This window comes from Staurois parvus, unplaced genomic scaffold (genome assembly GCF_062004578.1).
Source record: "Staurois parvus isolate SC_StPar_1 unplaced genomic scaffold, SC_StPar_1.0 ptg000129l, whole genome shotgun sequence".
NCBI classification, from domain to species: Eukaryota; Metazoa; Chordata; class Amphibia; order Anura; family Ranidae; genus Staurois; species Staurois parvus.
Window position 1 is genome coordinate 4504199 of NW_028317925.1, and position 13046 is coordinate 4517244.

A 13046-nucleotide genomic window follows, 5' to 3' on the forward strand; every position below is an offset into this window, starting at 1 on the left:
GTATTGGGCTTAGTGTACATTCTGAAATATTGCAATATTACTTATTTGTAAAAATTGTCTCTAGGCAGTATTTAGGACATGGGCTCCTACACACATTTTGGTGTCTAATAATCCTTTGATACAATCATAATACGTAATAAAATATGTTCCATTGATGGGGGAATGTTATAAGAGTATCTCCCCAAATTTATGTTACATTTGAGTAGGTATTCTTTCCAAGCAAACAGCCTGTGAGTAGCTTTAAATCAGATACGATTTTTATTCAACATGTGTGGGGAGGTCAGTTTACAAGCAAAATGACCGGCGACCCCACCCTTGATCATATAGCGTTTATGTACTCTGCAATCAAGAAAACAAAATGCACACCATTGGTCACCATATCAGTTACATAAATGATTTCCACATAATCCCAGGGCAATATTTAAATAATCACAAGAATAACCATAACCAACAGAATGCCCTGGTACATGACTATACAGAATTGCCATATTTGTTATGTTTCTGGAAAATTCCCCTTATCACTTATGGACATACCCTCAAGTCATAAGATAATTACATGGCAATATTTCTCATAAAAAACATCATTACCAAATTTTCATGTTCCTCTGTTAGGCTTATAATAAAAACATCTCTAAAATGGCTGACACTGCTACAAAATGGTTGGGAGAACAGGTGATCATCCTAATTCCCTATGCACATTACAAAACACTCCAACCAAACAATACATTTATTATTTATAATAAGAAAAGATTACCCGTTACAGCTATGTATAAAGCTACTGCCCAGACCAGTGTTTCTCAACCTTTTTTCAGTCAAGGCACCCTTTAAAATTATGGACAGTCTTGAGGCACCCTTTAAAATTATGGACACTCTTGAGACACCCCATTCTAAAATATTAAAAACTCTTCTAATAGTTGTATATAACGCAGCAACCTTCACACATGTAGGACACCCAACATTAGAGGTGATTTATTCTTCCAAAGCAAATACACTTTTGCACACTGGTACTGACTAGTATTCCAATGTTTCTCTTCTCCATCAGTTTTTCTCCATCAATGAGCTAATGTGACCCCAGCACTGATGGGATGGGAGAGTCAAACTAGGATGCTCTGCAGGCAGCTGACATCCACCTTATCAACTGATGATGTAATTGGTTGTCAGGACGCTGGCGGCTAGAAGGTCATAATGGTGCACAATGAAAACCTGTGACTTTGTGTAACTAAGAGGCTGGCTTGTATACACATTTTTGGGCAATTTTTATACATTTTTCCGAGGCACCCCTGAAGAAACCTCAAGGCACCCTGGTTGAGAAAGGCTGGCCCAGACTACCTGTTGTAATCCACTTTTGTCTACACCAGTGGTCTAGAAACCCCCATGATGGTATGAAAGTGGCCGTTTCATAGTCCTGCATTTTTTCGGGATTTAATTTGCTCATAACAGTGGTATTCTAGTACCACTCTGTGGTTTGAGGAAAACTTACACATAGGATTGGGAACCCAAGCATTGACTTTGCAAGAGGACATTAGAGGCATATTATATGTGCAGTTCTCAGATAAGCTTCTACCAGACTAGAAATCAATTCCCACTCTTCTACAATACATAGAAGCCTTTGATGCAAATGTACATAGGAAATGTGGCCTGCTATCTTTGTAGTTTGGACATATTGAATGTGTGCATAGCACTGCAATTGTTTGCCACCATATGTGATTACCTTAGGTACTGGTCATCAATGTATGGCTGACAAAAGCATCATTATTAGGTATTAAATGTCACTTATACAAAACAAAAAGTGTGTTTCCTTTATTCTTGCTATGCAGACAACGTGTCATGTTTATCATAATAGTCTTGTTTTTGCACAATCTTGCTTGATATTTCCACTGATTAGCTATGCTGTGTGTGGAAAATCCTACAAATCCTGCACAGCTTGTTCCAAGGAAAAAGGTCTTGACTGTCTGTTGTTTATTCACATAGGCGCCATTCTGTAATGTGGCTTTTTATGTGTTCATGCAGGCTTCATCATAGCCTTCAAATACCATGCATGCAAATAATAGATACTATCTCACCATGGAACCTAAAAAGATTAGAAGTCAACAAATCCCTTAAAATATACATGTTCTCTGGTCATGATTTGATTTTCAGAATCGTAAAAAAAATTAAATAAAATATAAACTCAACACTAAAGTACATATTCCAAATGCCTGGGAGTTTGAAGATCACAAGTTTTGTAGCATTTCTGCTTCATTGCAAAGATTGAAAGCTTACTTCAAATTGATGAGATCTTCAAAGAGTAGAGTCTGCTTCCAAAAAACCTATTATCTTTATGTTCTTTAACTTTACATTGTTATTTGCACAATGAAAACGATTTTGGAATATGCATGAAAATTTAATGTCAAATAGAGGCTTATTTGCTCCTTAAGGGCTTCATATTTCCTCAAGAGATTGTTTAACTGCTTAAAGCAGCAGTAGGTTGTTAATGCAAGCCGGCAGCAATCATTTGAGGTCTTTTGTAAAAAAAAAAAGCATTTATGGTTAAAGAAGTTAGGTAAAAAAAATGCATTGCTTTTTCTAAACCATTAAGGCAACCGTGCTTGTTGCCAATAGCAGCCAAAATCCGATTGGTTGCTATGGGAGAAAAAAAAATTCCTTTAGCCACTTTTGATTATAAGGCATTCTGTTACTTTGTTCTTATGAGTAGTCAAATGCTGCCTCTTACTAGGTTCCCATTGATTGACGTAAGCTCACTATAGATCAGATGACAATAATATTGCTCCAGACCCCAAAGATTACAGTCAGCTGACTGCTTTCTCCAGAAACAATCGATTGAGCAGATTAGAAAACGTGCCCTGATTACTATTGTTTGACACTTTGGTATTCAGCCCTAGCACTGCTCATCCTCTCCATTTACATGAACATGAACATTTAGCCAAACTGAACTCTGTCATAGGTCCTGAAGGCACATCTGTGCACATAAGAAATTCTACCACTTTGTATTTGAAGCTGCCCATGGGACATGATACAGTGGTGGGCCCAACCACAGAAATTTAATTATAAGTAAGTGAAAGGTCCATGGAGTATCATTAAGGGTTGGTAATCCTGCCCAGTGCATTCTGTGGTTACCATATGCACGTTCCTGCAGCAAATATAGAAAACCTATTTTATTGCCTTTCATATTCTTATAGTTCAAGAGAAACCAAAAACATTCTGTTTTTTTTTCATTTATAATCTAGGAAATGTATTATTTTGGATTACACATTGGAACTTTGTTACTTGAATTTTTGCTGGCTTTACATACCCCAGTCTGTTACTGCCTTCATCGAGGCAGCAGTTTGGTTTTTTGGAGTTCTAGAACTGCTAGATAAGAAAGGCATCATTTTTGGAAGTACAAAGCAGAAAGAAGCTGACAACTGGGGTTCTAGAGCATTTTTACATTACCCTTTCAGATTCCAACTTTAAAAACTTTAAACACCAATTTATTGAAAGAAACCCTTTCTGAGAGAAACATGCAGGTGGCCATTGCGGACTTCTTATTCTGTAATCCCCATCCCCTGAAAATATCAAATTCTAATTTTGCTAAAAGTACCCAAAAATTATTATTATTATTAGACTCAAACACAACACAATTCCTGCTAAATCTAAAAAATAAAACTGTATTGAGTTAATAAATAAAAGCTCTGTGTGTGAGTTCTTGGGGCTTATTCATATGGGCTCTGTTCAGTGTGAATCGGTGATTTGTTTATGTGGCTGGAGCTGTGTGTAGTCAGCCAATATTACACTATGGGGACGCAACAGCTGTATGAACACAGCCGCAGGTCATAAATTGATGTGTGGGTGCAGGTGTACAGCCCTAAACACAGACAGTGTGTGTTCAGGGACACTCACCTATGTTTGCACATCTGTCAAATTGGGACCTGTAACTGTGTTCATACATCCTCTGTGTTCTCTTAGAGTAACGGGCCTACAGCTGCATGAACAATCCATTCATTCACAATGCCAGTTGTAAAACCCCATGGTTGAGCTGCATTGAGGGTTTACACCAAGGCTGTGATGCTATAATTTGAAGCAGAAATTATACCTACCTGGAACAAGGTCCATTCAAGTGGGAAGTGCTGCTCTGCAAGTGCTCCGCAACCATGTGCAGCCCTGATGGGGACTTTGGTGAAATATCAGAAGTCTAAACAGACCCCTAATGTCTCACTTTTGAGAAATAAATTCCTCAATTCCTATCTCTGCATTCTCAGCTGCACTGGACAGTTAATGAATAGAAAGTGCTCTGTGCTGAACAGTTTCCGGTCCGGTTCAGAAACTGAAGCATAATAAACATAGTTTGCTAGGATTTAGTAATGAATGAACACATGCATGATTTGTACTGGTCACTCACTGTGTTCATTGAGGAAAGGAAGGGCAGGTAAAGAGGACATATTTACCCCGCCCACACCCCCCCTTCCCCCTGCTCTCCATCCTGAAACCAGTCCCACTGTGTGCCTGCAACAGCTACCAACGTGAGAGGAGAGGAGGGAAGCCAGCAGCTCAATGGGTGGGGGGGCACAGAGAGCAGGGGGATAGGGGCACAGATACATGAATGGATCACCCTGCAGTGCACCCGGAGGAAGAGGAGGAGAATCTGGCAGTGCTGCAAGAGGAACAATAAGGCAGTACAGGCGTCCTTCCTGCTCGGCGGTGCCCAGGCCCCCCCCTTTTTGAACTGATGGGGCCCAGGTCTGGTACAGGAGGGCCAGGTGTACTGCCTGGCTGGAAGCTTGGTTCTCATGCTGATCGTATTACCTTGACAATTTGAGTCCTTGCCTCAGAACAAGTATGCAGATAAGGACTACTTACTTTTCTTTGACTTTCTTGATATCACTATAGCTAAACACCAAACTTTTCTGACATGCAAAGTTTGGCTACTTCCACACATTGTCAGAGTATGTTGCTACCTCCAGCTTCCCCACATTTCTATTGGCCCCTTACTGTGACCTGTTATCTCACTGACCAATAGGAAGGTTAGCAGAAATAGGCAGGCAAGCTTTGTCACAAGGACATGCCAAAGTTTTCCTGGCAGAATGGAATTCCTCCATAACTCTGCAGCAAGTATGTTCAAGTGTCTGACTGCACTTTATTCCTACAAAAGCCCAGCAGAGCACAATGGAAGCTGAAGGAGTCCAGTGTTTGCCCCATGTCAATTCCAGCAAGCTAAACAAATATACCTTCCCAATTTATAACTAGTATTTAGTGTATGGTGCACATGGAAGAGTTGTGCAAAGGGCAAACAAAACAAAATGTACTTTCCAACACACCTATCAGCTAACCAGCACAATCAAAAGCTGCCATTGTGCTATGCTGGTTTTCTGGAGTCACTGGTTTCTCTACACCAGTGGTTCTCAACCTGTGGGTCGCGACCCCTTTGGGGGTCGAACGACCCTTTCACAGGGGTCGTCTAAGACCATCGGAAAACACATATTTCTGATGTGTAAAGAGCAGCTGCTGTGTAGAAAGCAGCTACTGTGTTGAAAGCAGCTACTGTGTTGGAAGCAGCAGTATTGGAGGTAAAACGACACTTCATGAATTATAATTGCTGGGTAAATAATTTTATGGTTGGGGGTCTCCACAACATGAGGAACTGTATTAAAGGGTCGTGGCATTAGGAAGGTTAAGAACCACTGCTCTACACCTTTAAAGAAGAATACCTCCAGCCATACCTGATCATAATTTATCCATTGCTAAGTATGCGCCAACATGGAGACTCTTATTGACAGGGCAGGCCAGCTTCCAAATATATTTGCAAATCTTGTATAACTAAATCCTCTGTTTCAAATGCAAATTATTAGAGTAATTTGTTTCATTTGCTGGCTAGCTGGTAAGTATGCTGAGTAATACATTTTGGTTTTTCTGCTGCGTGCCCTTCTATGTTTACTATATTCTAAAAGCTAGTAATAAATTGAGGAGGTTGACATTTTAGCTACGTAGCAGGTTCACTTTCTCACTTAACAAACTAATAGTAGACACCAATACAGAGACCGTACCCGCTACTGTTCAGTGATTGAGATGAGACTTGTTCAAGCACCATCATCTCTTTGCATCATATAAATCAGTGTCTGTTGTGTTGATGTAAAGATTGTGACTGTATCTGTTTATTTCAGTTGAACTGTGTGTTGATAATCTTCTGATTTTCCACCCTTTCCCAAACTTTCTTGTTTGTCAGTTACCAGAAAGAATTCTTTGAAAACCGCTATGGATGATTATGACATAAGGTCCGCTGCCAGCATTCTGGCCTCTGTCAAAGAGCAAGAAGCTCGCTTTGAGAGGCTAACACGTGCTCTAGAAGAAGAACGTCGTAATGTCTCACTCCAGCTTGAGCGAGCCAATGTGCCCTCAGAACGAATGAGCATGTGCAACATAGGCAATGGACAACCACTAACCACTGCATGGCAGCAACTAGTTCTGCAGGTAAAGGCCTGCTTTCTATGACTTCTCGTCACTTATTCCACTTATTGTCCTTTGAAATAAGTCAATTGTATGTATTCTTTTGGTTTATTTGTTAGTCTTCACCCACCTCTCAAGAAACTTTTACCTTTGGACAGAATGGGAAAGAGTAGACTCTGTTAAGTTTAGTTTGCTGGTTATGTTAGTTTTAAAAGTATTTTTTTAGAGGTAAAAATGTTGGAAGAGTTATTCACTCCTTGGACTGACGGCCACACAGCAAGTAGGGAAAATATTGACAGTGGGGATTATGACAGTAGAAACCTTGTTCTAACCCTTCTCCACTCTGCCAACAATTATGTTTTATTGCTTAATTCTCCTTTTGGAGAGATTTCCTATCGCTTTCTGCCCTTGTGATCACATGGGAAACCAGGGAAAAAAGTTTATAACCATTACCTACTCTACCCAAAGCAAAAATATAAATGCATTTTAAAAATATTTTCTCTAAAGTTAAGCTTTAATTAATATCGCTAATTATTATTATTATTATTACATCGAGTTTATATAGCGCCAAAGGGTTTGCTCAGCGCTGTACAATAGAGGGGGGGACAATACATGAAACATTACAGCAACTACAAACAGCACACGAGGGGTTATAGGGCCCCACTCTTTCGAGCTTACAATCTAGGAGGGAGTGGGTAGTGGTACAGGAGGAAATGGCTGTGGGGGATGGAGTGGTAGGAGGAATGAAGGAGAGCAGCAGTTAGGTGAGGGTGGGGTAGGCTTCCCTGAAGAGGTGGGTTTTCAGGGAGCGCCTGAAGGTGAGGAGGGAAGGTGACAGTCTGATGGATTGGGGTAGTGAGTTCCAGAGGATGGGGGAGGACCTGGAGAAGTCTTGCAGACGTGCGTGTGAGGAGGAGACCAGGGAGCAAGATAGAAGGAGGTCCTGTGAAGAGCGAAGGGTACGGGTATGGTGGTACTTGGGAATCAGGTTGGTGAGGTAGTTAGGGGCAGTGTTGTGAACGGCTTTGTAGGTCAGAGTGAGTAGTTTGAATTTGATGCGTTGGGCGATAGGGAGCCAGTGGAGGGATAGGCAGAGGGGGGTGGCAGAGGTGGAGCGGGTGGTGAGGTGGATGAGTCTGGCCGCTGAGTTCAGGATGGTCTGAAGTGGGGAGAGTCTGCACTGGGGTAGGCCGGTGAGGAGGGAGTTGCAGTAGCTAATAATAACTGTTAAGATTCACAGTTTTTGGAAGGTTTCGCTCCTATGCTAAAATATGCATCTGCTTCAAGATGCAATTAGTGAACTGACAGGGGAAACTAAAGTGAATGTAAAGCCAAGACTTTTTTTGATTTGGATAGAGTGGACAAGAGCTAAAACTGCTGTCTGATTTTTATTAATTTCTGTTTCCCCAGGGTGATGATTCAACCTCTGTCAGGACCTGGATCACTTGCTGGTGGCACTCTTGTTTCCTGGGTGGAGGGTTGTAATTCCAGTGTCCACCAGCAGGTGTCTGCCAGCAGATCCCAGTAATCAGTTTTAGTCTGATGCAAGCTGCCAGGAGGCTATTTAGGTCCTCCCCTAATAGTCCCCCCTCTTTCCAGTGTTTTGCTGCTGCCAGTTATCCCGATCCTGTTCCTGCCCTGTACCTTGTACACTGTACCCTGCTGCCTTGTTTTTGCTCTCCTTTGTTCCTTTTCCCAGTTTTGCTCCTACTTCTCATCTGCTCCATTCACCTCCAGTTTTCCCCTGCCTTTTTGTGTTCTGCATTTTGTGTATATTGTATATATTGTTGTTAGTTAAGCTTTCTGTTGTTAGATTTATTAGTCAGGTATTCTGTCATTGGGTTGTTGGTTTACTTTACTGCAAAAAGGTCACAGAGCCTGCAGAATGAAGGTGTTTGCTGTGTGTTGGTGTTTGGATGGCTTTTGTTTCACTGTAAATAAATCTCAGTTAAAGCATACACAGTCTGGTCCCAGCTTCCTGAGTGTAGCCAAGCAGATATTGCCATTCCTGCTGTTCTGCTGACAAATGTCTTGAAGAGGGATATTACTTACTGGAGAGGTTTATTCTTACTTTTTGCTGGGTCTCTGGAAGAGGAAAAAGAAAGGAAATTCCTCTGATGGGACAGACAAGATAACTCACAGAGGTCTTAACTATTCCCCACTCTATCCAAAGCTAAAAAAAAACGATTTGACTGTACATATACTCTGATGTGAGAGGAGGTTATGATTTGTAGCTGATCATGTCATTTGCCAATTGTTTGCATATTGTAATTCAGTGTTACTGGCTTTTAAAAAAGTAGCACATACCATAGAGTTCTCTTAGCCCCCGGTCACATCGGGTGCGACTTGGCATGCGATTTGCATGTCAGACGACTTGCAAATCGTATGCCAAGCTGCACCCTATTGTCTGCTATTAGAGCGGTCATATTGGTGCGGTTCTGACTTGGCCGGAGCTGCACGGATTTCTAAAGTGGTGCATGCACTACTTTTGTTGCGATTTGCATAGACATCTGTGTCAGATGTCTTGCAAATCGCAATGAAATCGGCAGGTCAACCGATTTTGAAATCATGCGACTTCACTGTAAGTCGCACGATTTCAAAATCTGCTTTGATGTGACCGGGGTATTATAGTCTACACTTTCTACTACTACTATATACAGTGCGTAATGTGAGTATTTCTTGAGCTGGATAATGATGCAGTATTACGCCTGTGGTTACACTGCAGCTTTAACAGACAATCTTTGGGGGATAATTTGATTACTCTTGGAATATATTTCTATGGTTGCCCTGAGATACGGCCAGCTCTACGATTGTCTGCTTTGCACCTTGAAATTCATGTTCAGTCAAAATTATCATTCCTTATATGGAAAGATCTTTCATCTCATACCTATGTGTAGCTTTAGATTGAAGGTAACCCTGTCGCTATTTATAAAAAATTTGAATTTTAGCCTTTAAAAGAAAATGTTTATCTTTTTCTTTCCTGTGGGAGTATAAAGCCTCGTACATGCGATGAAAATATCAGACAAATTATTATCTTTTTTTTGCATGCTAGTCTCATCAAAAATTAACAGGTTACTAAGGTTAAGAAAATTCTCATAAGACAGAAGACAACTTCGAAAGTGATGTAATGTATTGTATTGCATTGTAATGTATTCTTTAGATTCTGAGTATGTGTTGTCTTCATCACTCGATTATTTATCGACAAATACTGTACTGATTAAACTAAAATAGTTTGTTCTGTTACCTGTTACAAAAAAGTTTCATGCTTGCCCCTTCAGATAATTTTGCACAAACTGTCATGATCTGCTCTCAAAAAGTGTACTAATGATCAGATTATCGAATGATCACTTCGAAAGCTGTATTTTTCGTATGATTTTCTCTTCATGCATACAAGTTTTTAGGTCTTCACTTTCTAAAGAGTTCTAGGTGTTGCTGCTATTCTCAGATTCCCAATATGTAGGATGACATGTTCTTTGCTGGGTGCTGTGGTTCCTTCTGCCAGCCGTTATGTCACTACTGACATAGTAACAATACCTGGAACTCTTCAAGAAATCAAAAATTTAATACACTGTCCTGCAGGAAAGGTAAGTATAAAAACTTTTACAGGATGCCCCACATTATATTTTTTAACATAGTGTAAAGTCGTTATAATTATATTTAATTCCTGCAGGCAATATAGAGCTGAGACCAGGGGTCTCCAAACTCTTTAAACAAAGGGTCAGTTTACTGTCCTTCAGGCTTTAAGGAGGCCGGATTGTGGCCAATGAGGGTAGCAATGTCCCGGACCCAGCATCAGTAAGAGTAAACATGGCCTAAGTGTTGGAGGTCAGTAGAAGGAATAGCGCCCCATCATTGGTATCAGTGGAAGGAACAGTGCCCCATCATTGGCTTCAGTGGAAGGAATAATGCCCCAAGGGTCAGATAAAGACTAGCAAAGGGCCACATCTAGCCCTTGGGCTGCAGATTGGAGACCCCTAAGTTAGATGATTGATTCAGTGTTGTCCACTGGTTCATCATGTTTTCTTTAGTATCTTTTTTTCTGTTGAATAACAACATGACCACATGTCCACATATCTTCTGTGTGATGTCTGTTGTGGTTATCTAATATTAGAATTGTGGTATTATGGCAAATATAGAAAGTACGGTCTTCTGAAAATGTAACTTCCCATATACTGCCTTCTATTTAAATGGGAGCAGTGATACAAGTTGTCTTCTGTGGTTGTTCTTGTGGTTAAGTAACATCCTGACTTGGATTACATTTTCTATACAAAGAAACATTTTGAAAGACCTAGTTTTGTGGATTTGTAAAGTTTGATCTTACAAGGACAAATCCTGTAATATCGTTTGATATTTTATATATCCCCCAAAAATTAGATTTTTTAAAAAATTACATTGATATTTGCGACTGTACAACTCTTGATATGTTTATGGTATGTAAAAAAAAACCCAAAATTTAATGTTTACGATAAACTTGGCTTCATCCTGTCTAGGTAATAACTCTGCTTTTTATTAATAAGTAACATTAATTAGAGCAGGCAACTCAAACCCAAATGAAACAGTGGGCCAAATTGAAAGTACAAAATCTTCAAGATGACCTCATTATGTCTACTATGAGTCGCACCTACTTAATTCCAGAAAAAGATTGTGGCATTTTGGAACTTAAAATTATAGTAAAATTACAACCTACAATATTTAATCCCAGAGAAAGGAGCTATAAAACTCCTTATCCTTAGACTACTGAGGGCCACAGAGAAGGAGCGAGACGTTTTATATGGCTCATAAAACATCAGTTTGACATGCCTGATCTAGAGGTACCTTAATATATACTATGAAATTCCTCCAGCACACCCTTGGAGAACTGAAACCTGGGGAACTCAGTTATACAAACCTCTGCTTACACTAGACATTTGATTATTTTGCCCACACTTCTCAGGTGTCCTGCTGTTGGTCTATGAAGATTTCCATCAATTTACTTAACCAGTAATGAGGCATGAAAAATGGTACGAAAAAAAAAACAAATGGCTCACGTTGCCCCAGGTGTAGAGGTCCTAGAGCACCCTTCAAGGCTTTAGATCCATATTTTTTAAATTCTGATGAGAAAGCAGGACTCCAGATGAATATGATGTGCATCACAACATCCCCCCTTTTCATTCAGGTGCACCCATTGTGCTTTGATCAGTATATCATTATTTTGAGTTCTGTTAAGAAATTCTTCAGGTTTAAACATAATAATCATTAATTGCTTTTTGTATCAGTGTCGCATGTGATAAATAACTTCATTTTTGTCTGGCTTAGCAGCTTGTAACAGACTGTGCACATAATGAAATACCCTCTTTTGTGTCAGCAATTAATATTCTCCTTCTATTTTTCAGTAGCTTAACAAGCCATCAGATAACAATGAATATAAATAGCACGGTAGCATTGTTTGGAAGATTGACAACCTGTGCCCCTTGATTAGATTTTAATCAAGAGCAAGGCATTAAGAGCCTATTGTGCTGAGCACTTTAACAGCCCCACTAATGATATCAGGTTATCATATTGATACATTCATCGTTCACAGAGTAAGCTCGAAATAGATGTTATTGTACAGATGTCTCTGGTCTTGGCAGTGTGATATGGCAGCTGTCCAGAGTGACTGTTCTGGGCATTTCTGTGATGATCATGCTGAAGATGAGCTTGTATGGACACATCCATTATACGCTTTGGGTAACGATTGATTCATTTACAGGGAAACATTTGCAAGTTTGGTTATCAGTGGTTAGCAGGTGCTTACTTCAAGTAAGCCTGAGAAATTAAGCCACCTGTTATCTTGTTTATTTCACTTACCTTTCTAGCCTAGAGGCAGCGGAGAGCTGAAGAGGCACATTTCTTTTTTTATCATATTTAAAGCTGTTTTAATGACTTTTCTAGTTACACATGGTAACTAGAAAAGTCATTAAAACAGCATTGGGTTCTGTCACTTGACCTTCAAGGCAGTAAAACGGGATATTTGGAGGCCTGATATATGTCTGTAAAACCTGGAGATAAAACATTGTAGCTCCATTCTAAAAAAAATAAAAAAGTAAAATAAACTAATGGATTTGGTAAAGCAACACAAATACTTGCTGCTTTTGATGGTCGGGATCATGCCACTTGGGGTAATTCAGTATGGGCAATGCTTGACTGTACTAGTGCATGACCAATAAGTCCTTTGAAACAACTGTAAATAATATTACATTTCCTATCCAGGTAATGGAAACCTTGCATCGTATCATGATTCTGAAGAGCAGGGCATTTTGTTTGCAACTGATTACAGGCCCTGTGGGATCAGTGTATAAAGTCATAAATATTTTTTTTTTTCAAATACTGTGATCAGTTGTTGGCTGTGCAGGAGCACAGTCATGATTCACCTATGTAGGATAAGAACTAATGTTACAAGGTCAACACAAGTAATTGTGTGATTTCAAAAACTGTTTAATAACAAATATGCCATGTACAAAAACCAGTCCATAGACACAGGATGGCAGTTACCCACTCGCACTGTTTTTGGATGAATGCAAGCAATGTTTGCTAGCTGATTGCTGTTCAGGGGATTTATTCTTACGCAAGTTAGAAAAATCTTGTCTGATTGCTATTGTTCCTGAGAT

General features: G+C 39.9%; 1 protein-coding gene across 4 annotated transcripts in view; it reads left to right on the forward strand.

The window, feature by feature from the left end:
• The window catches only part of ARVCF (ARVCF delta catenin family member), a 963921-nt gene that overhangs the window by 647671 nt on the left and 303204 nt on the right, over positions 1 to 13046 (forward strand). For all 4 annotated transcript variants that reach the window (XM_089672465.1, XM_089672464.1, XM_089672467.1 and 1 more), the window contains one exon: positions 6200 to 6444. In XM_089672465.1, the coding sequence (XP_089528591.1) occupies positions 6229 to 6444 (216 nt within the window). In that variant the 5' untranslated portion in view covers positions 6200 to 6228. The remainder of the gene's footprint in view (positions 1 to 6199; positions 6445 to 13046) is intronic.